Genomic DNA, 24,488 nt, shown 5'->3' with positions numbered 1-24,488 from the left:
TATTTTTGTCATGTATGTGTCTAAAAATATCATATATAGAAATATAATGTAATAATAATAATAACAGTATATGAATAGTATTAAAATAATATTATATCACCTGCTAACAATCATAATAATAAACTGTATTCAGTGACTTATTGTTACACATATATATACACACACACACACATACATATGTGTGTGTGTGTATAAATAATAAAGTCATTTTAAGCAGCGGTGGAAGAAGTATTCAAAAGTATTATGAGCTTGATGTAGTTAAAGTATATATATATATATATATATATATATATATATATATATATATATAAACATGTTAAAATATAATTCTATAACAATTATAAAGGTAGTCGTAATAACAATCATATTTTGTAATATGAAATTACTTAGTAATAGTGTAAATACTATTATTATTTATAAACATAAGTCATATACTCTGAATTATATATTATATATATATTATATAATTAAATACATAGAAAATGTGGGTGATGTTTCCATCATTATTTATTTTATTATAAATAAATGAACTGATGATGATGATGATGATGATGATGGTGAGAATCTCTTCCAGAAGGATTGTGGGAAGTGACCTGGATCCTTCATCTCTTCAGATGTGTGATTATTGTTTGATTTAAACTCGTCTTCTTCTTCTTCTTCTTCTTCTTCTTCTTCTGTGTTTTCTGCTGGCTGAGACTTGAATCACATCCAGACTGAAACCTCAAAGTGTTTCTGCTCTTTTATTTCCTCTGAATTCCACATTAGTGGAGCAGTTCGGCTCTTTACGGGGCCAACATGACGCTGTTCTCCCTCCAAACCACAGCAACATTTATGTGTGTTTGGAGGTCGTCTGAATGTTGATTTCAGCCAGAAAACAAACAAAAAAAAAAAAACAGTCTCAGAACAAAGATTGAAGGCTTTATATTAAAATAAATCAGTTATTTTATAGAATACAAAGCAGCAGACAAACACTTTAATATTCATTGTAAGAAAGTTTATTATAGCAAACATTTACAATAGTTTGACAGCAGTTTGAAAGTTTACAAAATATATTAATAGTCTAGAAAAATAGAAATAATTTATTGCACGGTTAAATTATCGCTCTTTGTTTTTGTTTGTTTTGGTCCTTCGGTCGTTCTGCTGCTGACTCTCGTGCATCCTCATTATCAGACTGCCGATCTCCTCGCGCTTCTGTCGCACTCGTTGCCGCGGAAACCAGTTGTCCAAACGTGTAGGGAGGTCAAAGTGCACCACGGGGTTCTGCGGAGCCAAATCAGAGAGCTCGATTTACGCCATTAACGCCATCATAACGTTAGCTAACGTTAGCTAACCTAACGTTAGGTTAGCTAACGTTAGGTTAGCTAACGTTAGGTTAGCTAACGTTAGGTTAGCTCAGCGGCTAACGGGAGACTGATTTAGATATTTGATTTTTATCAGCAGTTTATAAATATTAACAAGACGTAAAAAACTCATCAACAGTCACCAATAAATATATTTCTACTTCTGAATGTTACGATTAAAATAATGAAGTCATTTTAATCAGCGGTGGAGGAAATATTCACTTTACTGCAGTAAAATACTGTCAAAATACTACAGTACAAGTAAAAGTACATAAGTATTATGAGCTTGATGTAGTTAAAGTATTGCAGTAAAAGTAGTGGTTTGGTCCCTCTGACTGATATATTATTATATATGACATCATTAGATTATTAATAGTGAAGCATCAGTGTTAGAGCAGCATGTTACTGTTGTAGCTGCTGGAGGTGGAGCTAGTTTACACTACTTTATATACAGTTAGCTAGTTTAGTCCAGTGGTTCCCAACCTAGGGGTCGGTCCCCTCCAAAGGGTCAGCAGATAAATCTGAGGGGTGGTGAGATGATTAATGGGAGAGGAAAGAAGAAAAAACAAAGTTCTGATACACAAATCTGTTTTCAGTTTTTGGACTTTTTCTCTAATCTTTGATTTTTGCTGAAATATTGGATCATTTGAACATTTATTGAAATGAAAGCATGTGAGAAGTTTAGAGGGAAAAATCACTATTTGGTGGAGCTGTTAACAACTCATAGACATGTGAAATGTGACCCCGACTACACACTGCTTTTTGTAAGACGTCAAAAGACAAAAAGGTTGGAAACCACTGGTTTCATCTTTAACAATGTGTTGTATTTTAAAAGCTTGTTATATTATCCATTGTGTCAAATCTTCATCTGAAAAGTAACTAAAGCTGTCAAATAAATGTAGTGGAGTAGAAAGTACAATATTTCCCTCTGAGATGTAGAAAGTAGCATCACATGGAAATACTCAAGTAAAGTACAAGTACCTCAAAACTGAGTAAATGTACTTAGTTACTCTCCACTGCTTAGTAATGTTATTATGACATCATCTGGTTTATTTATGGTATTATTTTCACAGGTGATGAATCTCCTGGTTGTTTACCTGCAGGAAGCTCTCCACGTACTGCAGCAGGTAAAGGCCGCAGTCGCTGCTGTTGTCCTGCTGAGGAACTCTGCAGTTGAAGCTCCTCATGCTGTCTGACGTGAAGAGACGAGGCGTCCCCCTCCGGACCTCCCACTCCACCTGCAGGTAGCTGAACAACACAAACGGAACAAAACGCACAATATTAGATCGTTATATTTTAGTTTTAGAATTTAATTCCAGGTCATCTTTAAGGAAACTGTTCTTACAGGAACTATTTCATATCAAACAGGCTGTAAACACGACTAAAAATGTCTCAACACAGCCGATAAACCTGAGAGCAGCAGCTGTTTATCTGATAAAGTCACAGAAGTGTTTCTCACTCTCGCAGCAGCCTGCAGACGTTCTCGTGGTACGACAGCTTCAGAGAGTCCATGACCAGGATGCAGGGCCTGCAGAGGAGGACCAGGACCACCTCATCAGACACCTCCAGTCCCAAACAAAACTTTATTTCTGATCAGTTTCCCCTGAAGACTCACCTCTTTAACGCCTTGTCCCTCTGCCAGCCCTGCTGAGTGCACTCCTGACAAACCAAACACAGAGAAACTCTTCTTCATATTACAGAAAGAAACATGACGAAGAACCTGCTGCTTCAGTCAGAGACAACATGGCGTCCTGGTCATTAAACCCTTCACTTAATCTTCTATTAGATGATGCATCCAATGAAATAAATCTTCTTCTTCTCTTCCTCTCTGAGAGTCAGACGTTCAGACTGATTCCTCATATGAAGCTACAGCTAGCAGCTGCTTAGCTTAGCTTAGCTTAGCATAAAAACTGGAAACAGGTAGGAACAGCTAGCCTAGCTCTGTTATATCTGTTTGATTCAGAGAAACACTCAGACACATAACTCGCTGTGAAACCAGGTCTTTTAAACTACCCTTGTATTTACCGGCAGCTGCTGTGATCTCAGACTGACGACTCGGTTTCCTGCAGGTCGCCCTGAATCACCTGAGAAATAAACATAAACAACATAATGTCAAGTTTCACTTTTTTATAATGTTACAGAAGGGTCTGGATACAGAGAGAAACCTTATTAGTGAACAAAAGAGGCAAAAGTTGTCAAATAATGTCACAAAAATGGCAAAACTAAATATATAAAATACTCAGTAATAGTAGATTTGGAAGAAAAATGGTGCAAAAATGGTGCAAGTATCGCACAGAAATTGGTAAAAAGCACAAAAACAGAATGAAAATTACATGAAAATTATAACATTAAAATAAGTTGTTACACTGAATCCACAAAGAGCAACGAAATGCGGCTCATTGTAAAAATGACATTTTCCTGCGGCGGGGGGGATGTCCTTTCATTTCTGTCAGTTACATCATTTTATCAACAGATATGTGACTGATATGTTGCATCATATCAGACGGACCAAATCAGCATTTTTACTTAAATACTTCAAGTACATTTACTGTGTAATTCTTTCAGCTAAGAGAGAATTTTCATTGCTGTGTTGATAATAAAGGATCTGAAACAGCAACAATCACTTTATTTTCCACTGTTCATGTGTTTCAGGCAGGAAGAAGTTGAACTGTTTCCATCTTTTAGTTTGGCCGCACTTTGGTCTGGTTTTAGCCTTATAACCTGAAAATCATCCCTGAGCATAAATATACATGTATGTTGCATAAATGTATAAATTAAACTACCAGAAAGTAATTTAAAAAGGATTTAAAATGTCCAGATGATTCTGAGGCCTCGCTGGTGGAAAGCAGCGACTCAAGTGTTTTTAGCTCTTATAAGCAGCCGGAAGAGATATCAAGAATAAATATGGTACAAATAGCAAATAAACACTTTCGTCTGTAAGAAATGGAAACATGGAGTTCAGACTGTTGGAGCAGTCGATGGATTATCTGAGATGTAATTTCCACTCAGTCTTTCCTTTTATTACAAGCTTATTTATAGAAAAATAAAGATAAAAACTGACAACTAAGACGTCTCCGACACCAGAGGTTGGAGCTTGGCGTCTTCAGAGGAGACGATATTTACATCTGGAACACTTAATCCTTTAATTTTTGGTGTAAAATGCTGAGTAATTCCCACATGTGCCGCCTCCAACATGAAGTTTTAATCAGTGCTGGGCGAGCACGGCGCCCCAAATTCCCCCGAAAACTGGCGGCTAAACAACACAAACACCTCTGGTGACGATTAGAGACGCTGTGTTAAAAACTGCCGCAAACGTCTCGTCTACGCAGGTAAATCTCACCTGTCCGGCTCTGACGCTCCTCGTACCGAACCTCCTCCAGACCCGGGAAACAAACCACCACCAGGTACCAGTGAGCTCTGAAAACAGATAAACAAGACTAAACAAAACCTAGAATATAGCTGGACCCTGCTGTGTAGACCAGACCGGCGTCGTCATAAACGCCCGAGTCACGCAAACGGGGGAGAAACAGCAAAATGCAGGACAAGCTGTTGTGTTGCAAGGTTGTAAAACAAATAAAACACACAAATCCAGATCTCTGGTTCCTTCCTCTGGAACAGAAAGGGATCCAAAACAGGAAAACTTTATGGCTTCAAGCGATCCGGAGACAAGACATGAGAGGAAGCTGTGGGACCCAGTGTCTTCCCATGTAGACGTGTGTGGGAAACACTCCATAACTGGTCATGTCTCTCCTCTATAGCTTATAAAGTAACATCACTGGTTCAAAACACATGATAGATGTCCAGCTTGGACGGACGGCTGATCGATCAATTTATTAAGGTATCACCAATGCTCAGGTTCAGGTAAGACAGCAAAATAATAACCAGACATGTCTATAAAACACAAACTACACGTCAAACTGCATCAACATCTACAGAGTCTGAGGTCGATGGTGTGAAACTGGGTCCAGTCTGCTACAGTGAGGGTCGATGGTGTGAAACTGGGTCCAGTCTGCTACAGTGAGGGTCGATGGTGTGAAACTGGGTCCAGTCTGCTACAGTGAGGGTCGATGGTGTGAACTGGGTCCAGTCTGCTACAGTGAGGGTCGATGGTATGAACTGGGTCCAGTCTGCTACAGTGAGGGTCGATGGTGTGATACTGGGTCCAGTCTGCTACAGTGAGGGTCGATGGTGTGATACTGGGTCCAGTCTGCTACAGTGAGGGTCGATGGTGTGAAACTGGGTCCAGTCTGCTACAGTGAGGGTCGATGGTGTGAAACTGGGTCCAGTCTGCTACAGTGAGGGTTGATGGTGTGAACTGGGTCCAGTCTGCTACAGTGAGGGTCGATGGTGTGAAACTGGGTCCAGTCTGCTACAGTGAGGGTCGATGGTGTGAAACTGGGTCCAGTCTGCTACAGTGAGGGTCGATGGTGTGAACTGGGTCCAGTCTGCTACAGTGAGGGTCGATGGTGTGATACTGGGTCCAGTCTGCTACAGTGAGGGTCGATGGTGTGATACTGGGTCCAGTCTGCTACAGTGAGGGTCGGCCGTTGTGTCTACAGTGTGAATTCCTGGATATTAAAATGTTCTTCTGCACTTTTCTGCAGTAATATTTGCTGGTAAAGTGAACTGATCGCATGACCTGGTTCAGCTACGTTGCAGTCAAAGGAAAGGGTTTAAATGTAGCTGCAAGAATAAAACTTTCCACTCATATAAGTGTTGTAATTATCTGTTAACTCTGCTCTTTCATCTGTTTCTATCTGCAGATGCTTTCCTTCATACCTCTCAGCGCATGGACAGATGTTTCCTCTCCTGCTCTGCTCTATGCTGGACTGTTACAGTGTTTAACCAGAAGTTTATATCTCGGTAGGATTTAAGGCTCTGACTGTTGCACCTAAATAATTAGCCTCTCGTTGTCCAGATGATGTTTCCTCCTTGTGTGAAGGAGCTACGTAGGACTGAAGACGGTAAAAAGTTCAAGTATTTTAACGTATTCTCTGCCGTCCTGCTCTCGTCCACTAAAAAGATCTCCGGTTTGCAGTATTATTTGAGATGCTTCGAGTGTGTTCTTTCCCCTCGTGCCTCTCGGCGCACGGAGAGCAGTTTTCTTTCCTGCTCTGCTCCGTGCTGGACTGTCAAGAGTGCGTAACCAGATGTTTGATTTGATTCCGTTCTCGCAGTCAGCGGAACGGCTGTGAACGCACCCCCGAGGACGTAACAGAAAACCGTTCGCGCCGAAGCGTCTTCAAAGAGCGACAGCCGACGGGGGGAAAACCAAAACAGTCAGCTGGCCGACCAATGGTGTAACTTCATCACTCAGTCAGTGACGGACGGACGGACGTGTTGCTGTCGCTGTCCCGCCAAAAAAAAAGATAAAATAGAGCTCAGTCATTTACTCCACTCGCTTTGCTGTTTTCTTCTCTTTTAAATTTCCATCAATGAAACACAAAACTTCCTGCCGGTTTTTCACATTTAAAGCCTTCCAGGAAGAGGAGGGATTACACCCTTGAGCTACTGGAATGCTTTTAATGTGAAACGTCTGCAGGAAGTGTTGAGTTTTATTAGAAGTAAAACAATCAAAACAACAGCAAAGTAAGAGCGACTGCCAGTAGTAGTTATAACGACGATATTTTTAAAGTTAACAAATAAAACTACGTCTAATTTAAAATAAAGCTAACGAGGCACTGAAGTTACCTGAAAGACTCAGTCTAGATATTCGTTTCTAGTGGCAATACCTGAGTTCCCATCGTCACACTGAAAGAAAAAAGCTGAAAAATACCACAATAGTGCCATAAAAATGAGTATTTCACAAAAATATTTAACAAAAAATGGAACAATAAAGTATGAAGACGGGACAAAAAGACACAAAACACCATGAAAATTACACAAAAGTGGCATGAAAACTGAATGATATCAGTTGCACAAAAATGGTGAATTACTCAAAAAACATCGGTGCAAATCTGATCAAAAAAAAGGAAGGAACAGCACAAAAATGGTGCAAAAATGGTGCAAAAATGGTGCAAAAGTGACAAAAACTGTATGAAAAAGGCATTTAAGTATTTAACAAAAATACTGGTACAAATATTGTACAGAAATGACACTTAACTGCATAAAAGGCACAAAAACTAGCACAAAAAAAATCCATGAAAACTGTCACATTGCACAGAAGTGACATAAATATTGGCAAAAAAAGTATATTTCACTAAAACACTGGCACAAATATTACACAGAAATGACACATTTGCACAAAAAAAGCACAAATATGTCATGACCATGGCACATAAATCTGCAAAAAAAAAAAAAAAAAAAAGGGAACATAAATGAATATTGCACAAAAACCCACAAAAATTTCATGACGGTGGCACAAACACGGAGTGACACAAAAACACCTCACAAAAACGACCTTCAACTGGCAGGAAAAAAAGGCACAAAATTGACACAAACTTCATTTATTTTGGGGGGAAAAGCTGCTGCACATTCAATCACTTTGTGGCACAACAATCCTAAAAACATGGTGGGAGGTCTGATGAAGGTTTATCTGCTGTGACTGAACGATCGGAGAGAAAGGAAAGTTTTTGGGGGAAACAATAATAAAAGTGCAGCGAGCAGCAGATCTGTGAAAGTCATTGACGAGTATTAGAACCGATCCAGCAGAGGTGACTTCAGTCCTCTGTGACCCAGTTGGCAGGTACAGATGCTGATGAGGTGCTCGAATTAAAGTAGAATCACAGAGTTTTTACTGAAACGTCTCAACAGAGGTCAAAACCCCCAAACTGAGCCGCCAAGGCGTCTTTTAAAATCTGAGACAAAGAGCTGAAGTCAGCGTTGACAAACTGCTGACCTCAGTGGGTCAGAGAGAGAGAAGACTCTCTTCAAGAAAAACACAAAAGAGAAATAAACATATTATTGCTTACTCTTGATTGACAGGCACAAACAGGAAGTCTTTGGTGAAAATGTCCACATGGCGAGTCCACGTCTTCACCCTCTGATGCCTCGTGTGACGATCTCTGAAAAATAAAAACAGACTGATTCTGTATCCGAGACACGTAAATCGTCCTTTTTATGAATTTATGACACTTATGTATGAAAATCTGACGTTATTTTCAGCTCATACAGCTGAAAAGTTGCAATATATTGATTTCTGATGAACAATTGAAATTTGTTTCTTGTGACGATTAAAATTACTGACAGAAGAGAAAATGTGACTGTAGTTGCACCTTAATTTGAATTTAAAAACAAGCTTGTTTTTATAAATAAAGTCTAGCTGCTAAATGTGTTTTTATTTAAGACTAAAATTCCCATAAAACCATTTTTATTTTCAGGTTATTTTCATAATTTAAATGATACTTTCATCTCCTCCAAACCTCTAAAATTTGCAACAATTTGAGAAGTAAAACCCCTCTTTGGTTGACGATTAAAAGGTTCTTACGGGACTGAGGGGGCGTCGCCCTCGCCGGCAGCTCGCCGTCTGCTCAGCTGTTTGTAGAAGAAGCTGCTGAAGACGTGACTCCGCTCGGCCACGGAGCCTCCGACCCCCTCCAGGAGGAGAAACCTGCAGGAGGACCAGACGATGTTCAGAACACCGACGACCCCTACTGGAGACCGAGAGGAACTACGGCGACGTGCAGAGAGTTCAATACGCGGTTTCATGAATCAGTTTTATCATTTTCTAGGATTTTGTCTGTGATTTTAAGTTTGTAGGAACCCTGAAAATCTGACGTTTTGTTCCAAAACATCTAAAAAAAAAACATCTTTATTGGACCTTTAAGTAGCACAAAGACCTGCAGACGTTTGCTTGTTGTCATCACACTGAGCAAAGTTCATCTTTAAAAGTCTTAAACTGATGACAGAGCAGAAAAATAGCACAAAGACTGAAAGAAATATTGCATGAAAATGACTGCAAAAAAAAATGCACATGACAGGTTTGCACAAAAATACGGGAAAAAATGGAAATAAAAGGGCAAAAAAATGGAACGAAAACTGCAAAAAGAGCACAAAAATGCCTGAAAATGGCTGTGTGACATGAAATATTGGCAAAATATTGTACTAAAAAGGTCATAAATGTCATGATAACAAAAAAATACTGAAGAAAAACGACAGAGAATAATAGTATTACACTAAAGAAACTGCAAAACCTGCAAAAAAGTGGCAAAAATAGCATGAAAAACGCCTGAAAATGGTCAAATTTCATGTTTGTTTTTTTTTAAAAAGCTGCTGCAAATTCAGTTTATGATCAGTTTAAAATAATCACAAAAGAAAAACACTGACTTGAGGTAGAAGTCGATGATGACGTCGTTGAGGAACTCGCCGTCGTTCAGACAGGCCAGGTCCTCCTTGGTCACCGTGATGCGGCCTTTACACGGCGCCGCCGGATACTGGATCAACCTGAACGCCACACACACACATCCACTGGTTTATGTCCAATATTCTATTATAATCGACTGTTTCAGCAGCTGTTTCCTGCTGGTCTCACCTGGTGGGAAGCTGCTGCAGACCAGAAGAGTTCATGTTGGACTTCTTGTTTCTGTGGCTGCTTCTCACCTGACCGGACGTCTCCTGACAGAAGGAGGTTGGATTCAGTTGGACGGATTGTTCTGGTTGATTTTGGTGAAAAAGGAGGTGACAAGGAGACATTTTTACCTTGCAGTGTCCCAGCAGTCTGAGGAGGTGCTGGTCCAGAGGAGGGGGGCAACTGTGGAGGAGCAGCAGCCCATCAGTCCAGTCCAGAGGGGAGGTCGGCCCGCCGGAGGAGGAGGAGGAGCGGCCTCTTCTGAACTCCTCCATGTCCAGGATGGAGGCCAGCAGGGCGGCCTGGAGCTCCTGCAGCTGCTCCTTCAACACCAGCAGGAGGAAGGAGCACGACGGGCCTGAAGAGCCACAAAACCAGGAGGAAAATTAGAACGTGTTCTTTGTCCAACACAAATCTGAGAGGTTTCTGGCTCTCTGTTATGTTATTAGCCAGTTGAACCAGTTTACCCAGTAAATAATGTGTTTAATGACAGAAACATCGTTCTGTTTCTCAGCTTAAACCTCGGTGTGTTTTCCGCCCGCAGGATTCTTTGGCAGCGATCGGTGTTTTTCCCGTACGCCTGATTTCAGAGCCATAATCAATACGTGCCGCCGGACTATGAAATCAGTCCTCCTGACTCCCCGCGATTGGCCGACGGTGCAGCAGAAGCCGCCTGATTGGCTGTTTGGTTCCTGCCCAGTTCTGGAGGGCTGCAGAAGTTGTCAGAAGTTAATTTTCCATGAAGCTTCACAGCTCCAGTCAAGCCTTCATTCAGAAAATCCTCGTTTTTTTGGACTACAGCGCGAAACGCTGCTGCAGAGATGGTCTATGTGACAGGATGAATCACTACATGCTGAAAAAAAAAACAGCACAGACTGCAGCCTGTAGAAACATGAACCGTGTGGTCTGCTGGTTCAGTATCAGTCAGATATATTTACTGTTCCTCTGCTGCTTTTATGTTTATGTTTTATTAAGTGCAATTCTGCAGATTAGTTTTCCTCCGCTGTGGTTTTTTCTGGTTCAGTGAAACAGTGTCAGAGTGAGAGCTCTGTTTCATTTGGCCTGTTCGGTCTGTGGAAAGAGTGTGATGATGGAAACTACGGGGAGTTTTTACAACCGTGCCAACATATAACTGATGTGTTTATGCATCAACCTGGAGGCAGGCTGGTTTCAACATGTGAGATATCAAAAACTATCAAATTCTCTGTATTTTTCTGAGATAATAATGAAATTTGCGCCATTAGACATTTTTAATTTTTTTAATTATGGTGATCTGATGTCAGTGTACCTGAGGCGGTGGCGGTCTGGATGGCGGTCAGCTCCCTCTGCAGCAGGTTCGCCTGGGCGTCGGTCACCCACAGGAAGAGCAGCGAGGGGGCGGGGCCTTCCCAATCATCCAGCAGAGGCCCGCCCTGAGCCACGCCCCCGTCCCAAACACCGTAACCTCGCACCTGAGACGCCACCACGGTGACCTCGCCCTCCTCCTCCTCCTCTCCTGATGGAACGGACAGACAAACAAAGTCGTAATACTTCCACAAAAAAAAAAAACATCGTAATATTTTAAGAGAGAAGTTGTGATATTGACAAAAAAAGTCAAAATGTGACCTCAATACTTTAATCATCAACTTTAATCTCAAAAATCTGCTTCACATCTGCAGAATAAATCTGCTGTTACCTTTCAGAGGAAGAGTGATGCCGTTTTCAGTGATCTAGAAAGAAAAAAAACACAGACAAAACGTTAATTATTTGCTCTTAACGACTGACTATTTTCGGTGGTGAATAATTAACGATGAACTATTGTTAGAAAACCCTGCATCTGCGGCGCTGATGAGATCTCCCAGGCAGTGAATGAGATCAACAGAAAAGTTCAGATAAAAACCTTAAAAAGCAGCGAGCGGCTGACATGCTGACCTACTAACCTCCTCCTCCTCCTCCTCCTCCTCCTCCTCCTCCGCCGCTCTCCTGGGTTTTTTACAACGCTCCGCCATCACGCTCAGGCTACGGCTTAATTGCTCGTTAAAGAGAGAAACTTTTTACAGCCTCGGCGGGACGTTTCTCTGCCAAACCGAGCTGTTACGCCAAAGTTTGACTCGCTTCCCGCTGCATCACCTCTGCAGGGCTGCCTCAGCGGTTCTTTTCTGATGCGGTTGCCGTGACGACCAGCTTGGTGTTTCATGATAAATGTCATCGCAAGACATCTGGCTTGAACTTCAGTTCATACTTCTGTTTCTATCTTTTCGTTCTACCAACAGTTTAGTGTGAGTGTATGTCTTTAAAAACACACACACGCACACACACGCACACACACACACACACACACTAAAACAAACAAAAAGTACTGAAAGCACTTTGGAAAACACATGTGAATTATTAAAACTAGATGACAAGCAACAGAAACCAATTATAGGCCAATCAAATTAGAGAGTGAGTGAGTGAGTGAGTGAGTGAGAGAGAGAGTGTGTGTGTGTGTGTGTGTGTGTGTGTGTGTGTGTGTGTGTGTGTGTGTGTGTGTGTGTGTTGGAGCAGGACTTGGAAAAAGAAAGAAACAAGGTGTGAAGTTGGGCAGAAACATCCAACATGAGCCTCCTGCCAGCGAATGTGTTTATTTATTTAATGTGACCTGAATACACACTTACATACATGTACATTAAGTACCGTATGTACAGAAAGTACATGTAGTAAACGCTACACGGACGGCACTCATGTAACGCTTTTGTGGTTTTATCGACCACTCAAAGCACTTTTACACTACATACCAACACACACACACTCACACACCGACGCCGCAGCCTTGGGGAGCAGTTTAAGGTTCAGTATCTTGCTGAAGGACACTTCTACATGCGGACCGGAGGAGCCGGGAATCGAACCGCCGGCATTCTGATTAGTGGACGACCCGCTTTACCTCCTGAGCCACAGCCGATTAGTGCAAATATAGTTACTCACCTAAAACTGAACCTGCACTGTGAAAAAGTGTGATTTTTGCTAAAAAATGACCTGTTACTGATTGATGTGAAACTATAAAAAAATAAGCCGTCATGTCTCACCATCATCTTCCCGTTGGCGTCGGCGTGCGTCAGGCCGGCGTGAAGCGAAACGAACTCCAGCTGCAGGAACGAAGGCGGCGCCGTGTGCTCGTCTGCTTCGTCTCTGGAAGGACAAACCTGTTGAGCCTGTAAGACAAAACACAGGTACACATTAACACACACAGATACACATTAACACACACACAGGTACACATTAACACACACACACAGGTACATATTAACACACACGTACACATTAACACACACAGGTACACATTAACACACGCAGATACACATTAACACACGCAGATACACATTAACACACGCAGATACACATTAACACACACAGGTACACATTAACACACGCAGATACACATTAACACACACACACAGGTACATATTAACACACACGTACACATTAACACACACAGGTACACATTAACACACGCAGATACACATTAACACACGCAGATACACATTAACACACACACACATTAACACACACAGGTACACATTAACACACGCAGATACACATTAACACACACACACAGGTACATATTAACACACGCAGATACACATTAACACACACACACATTAACACACACAGGTACACATTAACACACGCAGATACACATTAACACACGCAGATACACATTAACACACACAGGTACACATTAACACACGCAGATACACATTAACACACACACACAGGTACATATTAACACACGCAGATACACATTAACACACGCAGATACACATTAACACACACAGGTACACATTAACACACACAGGTACACATTAACACACGCAGATACACATTAACACACGCAGATACACATTAACACACACAGGTACACATTAACACACACAGATACACATTAACACACACAGATACACATTAACACACACACACAGGTACATATTAACACACACGTACACATTAACACACACAGGTACACATTAACACACGCAGATACACATTAACACACGCAGATACACATTAACACACGCAGATACACATTAACACACACACACATTAACACACACAGGTACACATTAACACACGCAGATACACATTAACACACGCAGATACACATTAACACACGCAAATACACATTAACACACACAGGTACACATTAACACACGCAGATACACATTAACACACGCAGGTACACATTAACACACACAGGTACACATTAACACACACACACATTAACACACTCAGATACAGGTTAACACACACAGGTACACATTAACACACACAGATACACATTAACACACACACACACAGGTACACATTAACACACACACAAATACACATTAACACACACAGATACACATTAACACACACAGGTACACATTAACACACACACAGATACACATTAACACACACACAGATACACATTAACACACACAGGTACACATTAACACACACAGATACACATTAACACACGCAGATACACATTAACACACGCAGATACACATTAACACACACGCAGATACACATTAACACACACGCAGATACACATTAACACACACACAGATACACATTAGCACACACAGATACACATTAACACACACACAGATACACATTAACACACAGATACACATTAACACACAGATACACATTAACACATAGATACACATTAACACACACACAGATACACATTAACACACACAGGTACACATTAACACACACACAGATACACATTAACACACACACAGATACACATTAACACACACAGGTACACATTAACACACACAAATACACATTAACACATAGATACACATTAACACACACACAGATACACATTAACACACACACAGATACACATTAACACACACAGGTACACATTAACACACACAGATACACATTAACGCACACAAGTACACATTAACACACAGGTACACATTAACACACGCAGATACACATTAACACACACAAATACACATTAACACATAGATACACATTAACACACACAGGTACACATTAACACACACAAATACACATTAACACATAGATACACATTAACACACACAGATACACATTAACACACACAGATACACATTAACACACACAGGTACACATTAACACACAGGTACACATTTTGCCCTGATTGTGCAGCATTTGGTGAGACTTCTGGCTCTGGATCATTGTCTTTACTCAGAAAGCAGATCTGGGTCACATGTTCCTCCCCTCATTAAGATTCTCAGCTGGTTTCAAGACCGGCGTCAGTAAACAAAAAACAACAAACACTCAACAGTCCATTCAGGTCCAATCTGGATCTGTTTAGAGCCTCAGCGAGGGGCTGACGATTGTTTACGAGCCTGTAAACCCACAAACAAACGACATGACTCACTTCAACCTCAAACATGCAACAGAGTCACAGCGAGACCGGAGACTCAAAGTGGGTCAGTCCTCCGGGTCCGAACAGGAAACAAACTGGAAACAGGCCAGAAGGACCAGGCCCACACAATACAAGCACCAGATATTATCTCCTTCCTACGATTTCCTGCCTTTTCCCAAAAGTTATTATCTGGTTTGTGCATATCTTGCTCAGGTATAATATGATCTTGTTCTTACAAGTTATTATCTTGTTACCATCTTGCTCACACATATTACCGTATTGGCCTGAATATGAGGCGATCCCTATTTTCCAACAGCTGTTTTCGGAAAAATACTTTCTGAATATAACTTACATAATAGTAAAGTTACATATTCACACACTCTCCTGCCAGGCTCTTGGAAGCAGTCAAAAATGATTTTCTCCAGCAGTCAGCATTTATCAGACTGCTTGTTTATCTATTTGAGCTCTTTATCATCTGTCTCAGTGGTATTTGGCAGCTTGACATATTCGGTTTCTGCAGCAGAGACGTCAGAAGACACTTTGGACTCGTTTTCACCCGTCATGGATTTATTTCCTCTGTGGCAGAAAAACATGTTACACAATCCTTCAGAAAGTCCTGCAGGTTAAACTGGACCAACTGACTCTAACACACTCACTATGAACAGACTTTAAGACAGAGTTCATCATAACTTGTGCATAAAAATGATCCTGTTTGTGTAAGTCGCTGTATCTGATCACACAAGACATAATGTTTTGTTGTCATATATTAATATATTGTTATTGTCTTGTTTGCATTTACTGCACATCATCTTTCAGGACTTTTCAGGTAAAACTGGATCTTGTTTGTCAACCATTCTGCTGTTAAACACTCTACATACACAGTGATGTTAACAGAAATATGCTGTTACTGCCCTACAGCTTTAACATATCTTACTGATGTTGACGTTGTGTTTTTTTAAATGCTGGAATTATAAACTTCTAACATGTGTCTTAGCCGACAGATTCATCAGAAGACTTTTAATCGGTGCACAGTTTCTGGTTTTGGAGGTCACATGACTCCACCTGATGGAGACTCAGAATCAGAACAGCTGCGGAGACTAAATGAAACCCTGCTGTTGTCATTGAACATGACTCATGTAGAAAACAGCAGCGGTTCTGTTTGACGCTGCGTTTCTTTGAGGGACGATCCGGCTGACTTGAGCCTTGAGACTTTTATGAAGCCTTTGTGCTCTTCGTGGAATTTGTGTCCTAGATACAAACTGCTTTGACCGCAGATGTGTCAAAGTCGGCCTGGTTTTTTTTTTTTTTTCACCAGATGTTGAGAGATTGTCATCCCGCCTGTTAACAGCTGAGATCTGGGAACATCGACGTAAAGAATCCAACAAGGCATCGATCCAACACTTTGGTCCATAAAGCTTCGTCTTTCCATCGTTTCCAACAGAATTTTTAACATAAAAGATCAAAGATGTGAGTTCTGTGTGGGTCTAAAGGTCACACCTGAAAGATATTTTTCGGAATTTCGCTGTATTTGTTTATTTTTTGATCAATAAAACACCCGTCACAACATCCCAGGTGACCTTCAAACAGTGCAAAAACCCCAAAATGTTACATTTTCAGCTTCGCAGGACGAAGAAAAGCTACAAATTCTAACATTTCAGCGTAGAGAGCCGACGAAAACGATCAACACAGTTGCATCCGCTTCCTGCATGCAGGTGCGTCTCTTACCTGTTTGTGTTCAGAGTTTTGGGATTCGTCCGGTCGGCCGCTGCTTCGTGACGTCTTCTTTCCTCCGTCTGCGTCGTCCTCGCCCTCCTCTTCCTCTTCACTCGACAGCACGACTGAAAGAGGAAACAGAACAAGACCAGAATGAGGAGAACCGAGCTGTGACGTCATGTTGACGACAGCTGCTGGTTGGTTACTACCCACTGGGCTCTGACGGCGTCTGTTTGGCCTTCCTCAGTCGAAGATGAAGGACGGCCGACCTGTTGGGCGTCTTCTTCCTCTCCCTGAACTCCCTCCACCTCTCTCTCTCCTTCTCCCTCGGATCGCCGCGCAGGTTGCTGCTGGCGGCGAGCCACGACGTCCTCTCCAGACTCCGCCTCCTGTCGGGCGTCGCCGTCGACGACGGGCCGGCCGTCACCGAGGAGACGGAGGAGGAAGAGGAAGAGGAGGAGGCGAGAGGTTTCTCTGGAGAAGGTTTGTTTCTGGTTCTTGAAGGAGACACAAAGTCGTCGTCTGAACCGGAGACCGACGAGTTCTTCAGAGACTCCGGCGAGTTTCTGCCGTCGCTCTGAAACAACAAACATCACTCCGATTAAAGGACACTTACCTTCAAAACTGTGACTGAAAGCTCCGGACACAGCTGCTGAGTGGATGTTGAGCTGCTGTTTTTATTATTATCAGCTTCCTTTAACTAACACTATGTTATGAATGAGGCACCTCAAGGTCCACTTACTTTCTTTACCGGAACTTTCAGCCACATGTGGTTGCCTTCATCAGTTTTCTCAGTTACACGTAAAACACAAACATTTATGGACAATGTGACAAAAAATAATAGTCCCTCCGCTGATGAAGGCCAAGAGACCAGGCTGAAAGGTCCAGGAAGAAGTATTAGTCAGCTAACGATTATTTCCATTATTGATTAATCTGTCGTTATTATTTTCTCAATTAATCAATTAGTTGTTTGGTCCAGAAAATGTTGATCAGTGTTTCATCATCAAAGATCTTCAGTTTACCGTCAGAGAGACTAAAGAAACCAGAAAATATTCACATTTAAGAAGCTGAATCAGAGAATTTGGACATTTTTTTTCAATCAATTATTAAAATCATTGGCAACTAATTGATGAATCAGTTCTTACAGACAAAGTTAACTGTGTGTGTATCAACGTGACGCTTTAAAGGGTAAAAAAGGATTTTGATGATGAGATTTTGAGACATTTCACCAAAAGAACGGACGAAAGCAGCAAAAACAAACAATTAAACGGACGGATGATCGAGAGGAAAGAAGCTTCTATTCCATCACATACACTGATCCTAATTATTACACATATTAACGAGTTTTCCTACCTGATTATCAACATGTGGTGAGTTATCAGAAAGGAGAATTAAGACTGTAAACAGCTGTTATTAATATACTGAACTGATTTATTATTATTATTTATTTATTTACACTTTATTCAACGTTATTTTAAGGGGAAACATGTTTTTATTCCCACGTCTGATCTTGTCTGTGTGTTGGATTTGAATGAAATTATTATTATTATAAAATAACAATCTTCACTATCATCATCATGAGCGTGAGGCTCTGCAGGAAGTGGCGACTGTTGAGGAGGAAGGTTTCGATGATGATGATGATGATGTGTAGAGAGGAAGGCTAGCTGTCTTTAGGCTAAACTAAGCTAGGCTACGCTAGGCTACCGCCCTGCTCACAACCTCCTTCTTTGACCTTTTACCTTCAGCTCGGCTCTCCTCCACGTCGAGGAACTCAAACTCCCAGCATGCTCGTCGCCTCGCAGCTCCGCCAGAGTGTCCACCGACGCCACGGAGATTCTTCTCGACGCCTGAGACGAACCTGGAGGGAAAAATATTCACACTGAGCTTTATTTATTTATTATCATTTCTCTCTGTCTGATGGCTGTTTCTGCTTTAAAAACCTTCAACATGTCTTTCTAGAAAAAAAAACTCTGCAGATTACTTTCTCAGAAAATGAGGACAAACGCCAAAATCACATTTCCCAGAGTTCAAGTTGACGTAATTCAGTGTCTTGTTTCATCCTACAAACTAAAACCCAAAAATATTAAATACAGAGAGAAAACTCAGGAGATCTTTAAAGGTTTATAAATGATTAAAACTGTTGTTTCAGCACTTTTCTGTCTCTGCTGAGTCACTCTGATGATTATTAACTTTAAAATAAATATTTTTCCAATTAATTAACCACTTTGTAAAACATCAGATGATGATAATAATAATAATAATAATAATGATGGAGGACAAAGGATTAATGTTTTTGGCTCAAACGTTGATCTGCAGACGTGTTTCCTAGATTAAAATGTCTCACCACTGGAGTCACTTTTCTTCTTCTGTGGTGGTGGAGACGGACGCTCTGAGGTCACGTCAGGTTGCAGCAGGCGGTCAGACGCTCTCTTAGGGCGCCATCTGGTGGACCGAACACACAACAGCAGCGTGGTGAGAACAACACAAGTGCATTTAAAAAAACAAACAAACCTCAATTTAACGTCTTTAAGACTCGACTTTAACCTGCATATGAAGAAAACTCGTCACTTTCACAACTTCTTACATCATTTACATGTTTTTTTTAGGAGGGAAAATGTTTCAGTTGTGTTAGTATGATTTTTATCTGACCCTATGTATTTTACTGATTTTGGGTGTTGGACATGTGACATAAACATTCCAGAGTCTGCATGTCACCTTAGGTAACATGGTATGGCCCTTCTGGGGGACCTTAGAGATACAAACAATGGATCCATGGTCAAGTTTGGAACTGGTCCAGATGTGGTATGTTGTGACACATAATATGTTGTGAGGCAGCTGTCAATTACTTGATTGGATGGCTCCCAACTGATCTAGTGCCCATGGAAAACATGTTATTCATGTGATAAGATACAGATGTGTAACCCCATATAAGCTATGCATCGACAGTGGTACGTTACCCAGACCATCTTTGTACATGGAATGGACCCGATGGCCATCGTCTAATAAACGTCTACAAAATAAGAACTTCGTCAGCTCTTCCTTTGAACGACATCATCACACATCCTTCCTTTCAAGTTGCAACTAAAATAATTTAATATTCACAGAGATTAATTCATTTTCATGACGAGAACATGAACGTCTGATTGTTAAATGTCCTGTGACGTCTTCAAATGTCTTGTTCTAAAAGTCTTTAACATTTTGATACGAGACTGAAGGCTGAAAGCTGACAGATCTATAGATATATATATATTACAGGATCAATTCTCAGTATCAGAGCTGTAGTTGAAATGTGTTGGACGTCACAAATCTGAGTTTTAAGTCACTTGAGTAAATATGATGTTTTTAACTTCCTGCTCTACTGATAAATCATCATAAAATAAAGGTTTCACACATGTTTAACAGTGTTTCCCACGACTGAAAACACTGAGAACTGGTCGTTTAACGTCGTCTATTAATAGATTCATATTTATAAAATGTTTTCCTTTAACTTCCACCGTTAATATGAAGTTTTGTTTCTGACAGAAACGCGCCGCTGTCGGCTCCTCTAAGACGATACTGACGCTGATCGATGTGTCTTGATTCTTCTTTTCACTCTTTGGGAAGATTTTTGTGAATGAAACTCGCCAACAAACGGAGCGTAAACAGATCGCCTCGGAGGGGGGAAATCGCTCTCCATCGACTTTATATCGAGTGAAGTTGCCTCCTTGTCGCTTCCGTCTGCTAGCAAACAACATGAGTGGTGGGATTCACCACCGACAGTTAGTCTTTATAAGCTGCCGAACAGGAAAACTGAACTTTTAAGAAGACAAAAGTGGATACAGACAATAAGACAACTGGCGTCCTGACACAGCAAACATTTTGTCACTGCTAAGTCAAATATCCAAATGTCAGTTTTAGGCTAATGCTGTTTCTGTGAGTTCAGCTGAAGGATTTTGATGGTATCAGAAAGCTATAAGCCATCAGAGACGACGGCGAGTGCTTAAGGTGCTAAAATAAGCCTTTAACAAGATGAAATCTAATGTTTTTAGCCACCTGCAGGCGTTTTGTTAGCGTTTCAGCCTTTGGTTGCATTTTATGGCGCCATCTGTCGGTTCAGCTCCTCATGAACAGGTGACAGGTTCGTCAGGGTTCGTTGGAAGGTGTTGAAGTGTGATGAAGAACTCACCCGTTAGAGAAACCGACAGAAGACGACTCAGCTTTCTGTGATTGGTGGTTCAAACCTCCCGCTGCTCTGTGATTGGCTGCTGAAGCTCCTCTGCTCGGGCTGTTGAGTCCCAGCAGAGTTTTGACGACGTCTTTGAAGAAAGGTTTACACGGCGTGCTGAAGAGAGATTTAGAGAATGTTTTAGAGACGTTAGATCCGGTGTAATGAACGCTGCGGCCTGCGGGAGGCGTTTCACAAACCTCTGTCTGTTTGTAGAGCCGACTGAGCTCCCAGCATGCATCCTGTCAGCGCTGCGTCTCCCGGACTGATCCCTGTAACCCTGCTCAGACAAAACAAGACTTTATTAGACCTTATTTAGCCCAATAAAACGCCTGAAAATAACAAAAACAGTCAGTGAATCATCAGTCTGAAATACAATCTTGTTAATTTTAACATAGTTATGCACAAATTCCTTCCAAACAGAAAGTAAATACTCTGTTCTCTTCTAATATACCACCTTAAAAGACTCACAGGTTAGATATACCACCTTAAATGGGCTCGCAAATATATCACATTTAAACAACCACCTTAAAAGTCCTTCAGTTACATTTTCTTTAAAAGAGTCAGATGACAGAAAAACAATGATATGATGCTCCTTGGTTCATCATACCGCCTTAAAAGCCATGAAACACATCTTAAACTACCTTAAAAAGACCTAACAGTTAACATGAAAGGCCTCAACTAAACCTACAGACTCCATATGAAGACTTTAACTGAACTAACAGATCAGTTATACCACCTTAAGAAGAACAATCACATTAAATATACCACCCTAAATAACAGCCAATACAACATACCGCCTTAAATTCACTTAACAGCAGATTCAGGACATTTAAAGGGCCGACAAATCAAATGATACCACCTTAAACAGAGCCACTGGATCAGATATTAACACATTAACAGAACCAACAGGTATCATACCACCTTAAAGAACCTGCAGATTAAATATAATGCCTTCACCAGGACTAACACATCAGTTATACCACCTTAACAGAACCAACAGATACAATTCCACCTTCACACGACCTACAGATCAGGTAAAGCACTTTCAGTAATCAGTAATACTACCTTAAATGGTCCAACAGACCAGATAAAAACCTTTAGAGAAACTATCAGATCGCTGATACCGCCTTAAACAACTCAACAGTTCAGAAAAAGAAGCCGACAGACCAGTAATACCACCTTAAATTCTGGGGCGGAGCTCTGGAGGCGGGACAGCGGAGACTGCATGTGCAGGTGGGCGGAGTCTGCGTCCTCTGGCTGTTTCTTCTTCGGGATTTTAAACTGTGACGCCATGCTGACGTCACAACGCACAAAACAAACGTCAGGTCAGACTTCATTAAAATAGCAAAAAACCACAATGAATAACACTTAAAATAACACAAATAACACCTAAAAATAACACTTAAAATAACACAAATACCACCTAAAATAACACTTAAAATAACACAAATAACACCTAAAATAACACCTAAAATAACACTTAAAATAACACTTAAAATAACACAAATAACACTTAAAATAACACCTAAAATAACACTTAAAATAACACAAATAACACTTAAAATAACACCTAAAATAACACTTAAAATAACACAAATAACACCTAAAATAACACTTAAAATAACACTTAAAATAACACAAATAACACCTAAAATAACACCTAAAATAACACTTAAAATAACACTTAAAATAACACAAATAACACTTAAAATAACACAAATTACACCTAAAAATAACACTTAAAATAACACAAATAACACCTAAAAATAACACTTAAAATAACACTTAAAATAACACAAATAACACCTAAAATAACACCTAAAATAACACAAATAACACTTAAAATAACACAAATTACACCTAAAAATAACATGAAAACACATAATATTCAAAACACTCTTTAAAAACACCTTGAAGGCGTCCAAACATAAAAAACTGAATGAATTTAGTACAAATTCTAATAAATATTTATATTTCACCAAAAAGTGAGCTGTTTGTGACCCCAAAGTTGATCGATGTGCCGATTATAATGATTAACAACAGTTTCTACATATTGACGGCTGCAGCAGAACTCCACAGCAGAAATTATGAATTTAAAAAAAAGACAGAAAACTAAAAACAACAGCGTTAAACTGTCTTCTGTGCTTGATCCTCTTACAGACCGACATGTGAAACTAATTAGTGGATATTATATGAGTATTATTGCCTTTAATCTTAAAACATGGCGGTAAATTTGTCCTAAAAACGGAGCAGCCGGGTCATTAAATCAGTCATTTTGTAGTTGATGTTCTGAATGGCAACAGCAGTTTTAGTTGCTTTGCTACAGGAATTGAACCTATGAGTTTTTCATCATTAGATAGTCATTCTAGCTTTTTAACAACAAATACAGAAAACTATTAGAGATGTTTATGTGGCTTTAAGATAAAGCTCGTCACACCAAACTCCATTTAAAAACATGCGGTTTTTAACAAGACGTAAGTGCAGCTCATTAAACACGATTCTTCCCTTTTCAGACCTGTTAGGAGCTTCGCTGTGGTTTGATTTTTAATTATTACGCCGACAAGAAGAACTTTAAACCAGCTGCGTTATAAATTACATAAATATTGCTCATTTCTTTCCTCAGTTCACCTGCTGAAATATGGAGCAGTTTGTGCAAACGGATGTGGGGGCCAATTATAAAAGTAGATATTTATATTACTTTAAGTGCTATTGGGTTATTTAATGGTGTGCCGAATTCATCAAGAAACATTACTGGTTCATAAAATATATGTATTCATGTTCTACCGGGTGCGGATTAAATTATTTAAACAATTAAACATTAAATTGCTAATTTTCTTAACGAGGTTCCTGACAAAAGTGCAGTTTTAGCACAAACGCTTCTCCGTTCTGGCCTCGGGTAAAGTACACAGAGCTGAATTAATTCTTTGTTCAGTATTTATATGATATAACATTAATTAATTGCAGGGTTGCAAACAAAAAAAACCCAAAATATCCCTGAAATTACAAACCTGACGTCAGCTGGACGAGCTAGCAGCTAACAGCTAGCAGTGAGCTACGTTAGCTGCTAGCTGACTGGTTGTTGTTGCTAAATGTTGTTAAAGTCTCCGGTCGGATCATGTGGTGGATAATATGTGCTGGCCGGTTGGTAGAAAGTAAAAAAACTATGTTAAAAACACATTTCTATCAGCTGCCGGTCGGATCAGAAGCTGCTTTCCTCAAAAGATTCAGCAGCACAACATCCGTGACGTAAGACGCTGGATTTCACTTTACGTGCTTACGTCACTGGTAAACAATTCGGTCCTAATTAAAGGAACATTTACAAAAATTCTAAAAAAGAAATATTTAATATAA

The 24,488-nt window shown here is 40.4% G+C and overlaps 1 protein-coding gene across 1 annotated transcript; it reads right to left on the bottom strand.

Annotated features, from left to right (window-relative positions):
- Nucleotides 1–979: 979 nt before the first annotated feature.
- senp7b (SUMO specific peptidase 7b) lies at nucleotides 980–24,418 on the bottom strand. Its single transcript, XM_044344349.1, has 22 exons — nucleotides 24,146–24,418; nucleotides 22,317–22,431; nucleotides 21,335–21,414; nucleotides 21,096–21,251; nucleotides 19,275–19,372; nucleotides 18,670–18,788; nucleotides 17,144–17,507; nucleotides 16,943–17,055; nucleotides 12,891–13,016; nucleotides 11,522–11,555; nucleotides 11,135–11,341; nucleotides 9,978–10,204; nucleotides 9,811–9,893; nucleotides 9,606–9,722; nucleotides 8,767–8,889; nucleotides 8,252–8,344; nucleotides 4,681–4,757; nucleotides 3,366–3,424; nucleotides 2,956–2,999; nucleotides 2,800–2,868; nucleotides 2,438–2,588; nucleotides 980–1,260 (listed from the first exon to the last, which is right to left on the bottom strand). Exons 2-22 carry the CDS (start codon nucleotides 22,428–22,430, stop codon nucleotides 1,096–1,098), a joined length of 2,619 nt encoding a protein of 872 aa, XP_044200284.1. The 5' UTR covers nucleotide 22,431; nucleotides 24,146–24,418; the 3' UTR covers nucleotides 980–1,095.
- Between the last annotated feature and the right edge of the window lie 70 nt (nucleotides 24,419–24,488).

Source organism: Thunnus albacares, chromosome 24, assembly GCF_914725855.1.
Source record: "Thunnus albacares chromosome 24, fThuAlb1.1, whole genome shotgun sequence".
Taxonomy (NCBI): domain Eukaryota; kingdom Metazoa; phylum Chordata; class Actinopteri; order Scombriformes; family Scombridae; genus Thunnus; species Thunnus albacares.
Note: the sequence above shows the minus strand (reverse complement) of the source record. Positions and strands in the feature narration are given on the sequence as shown.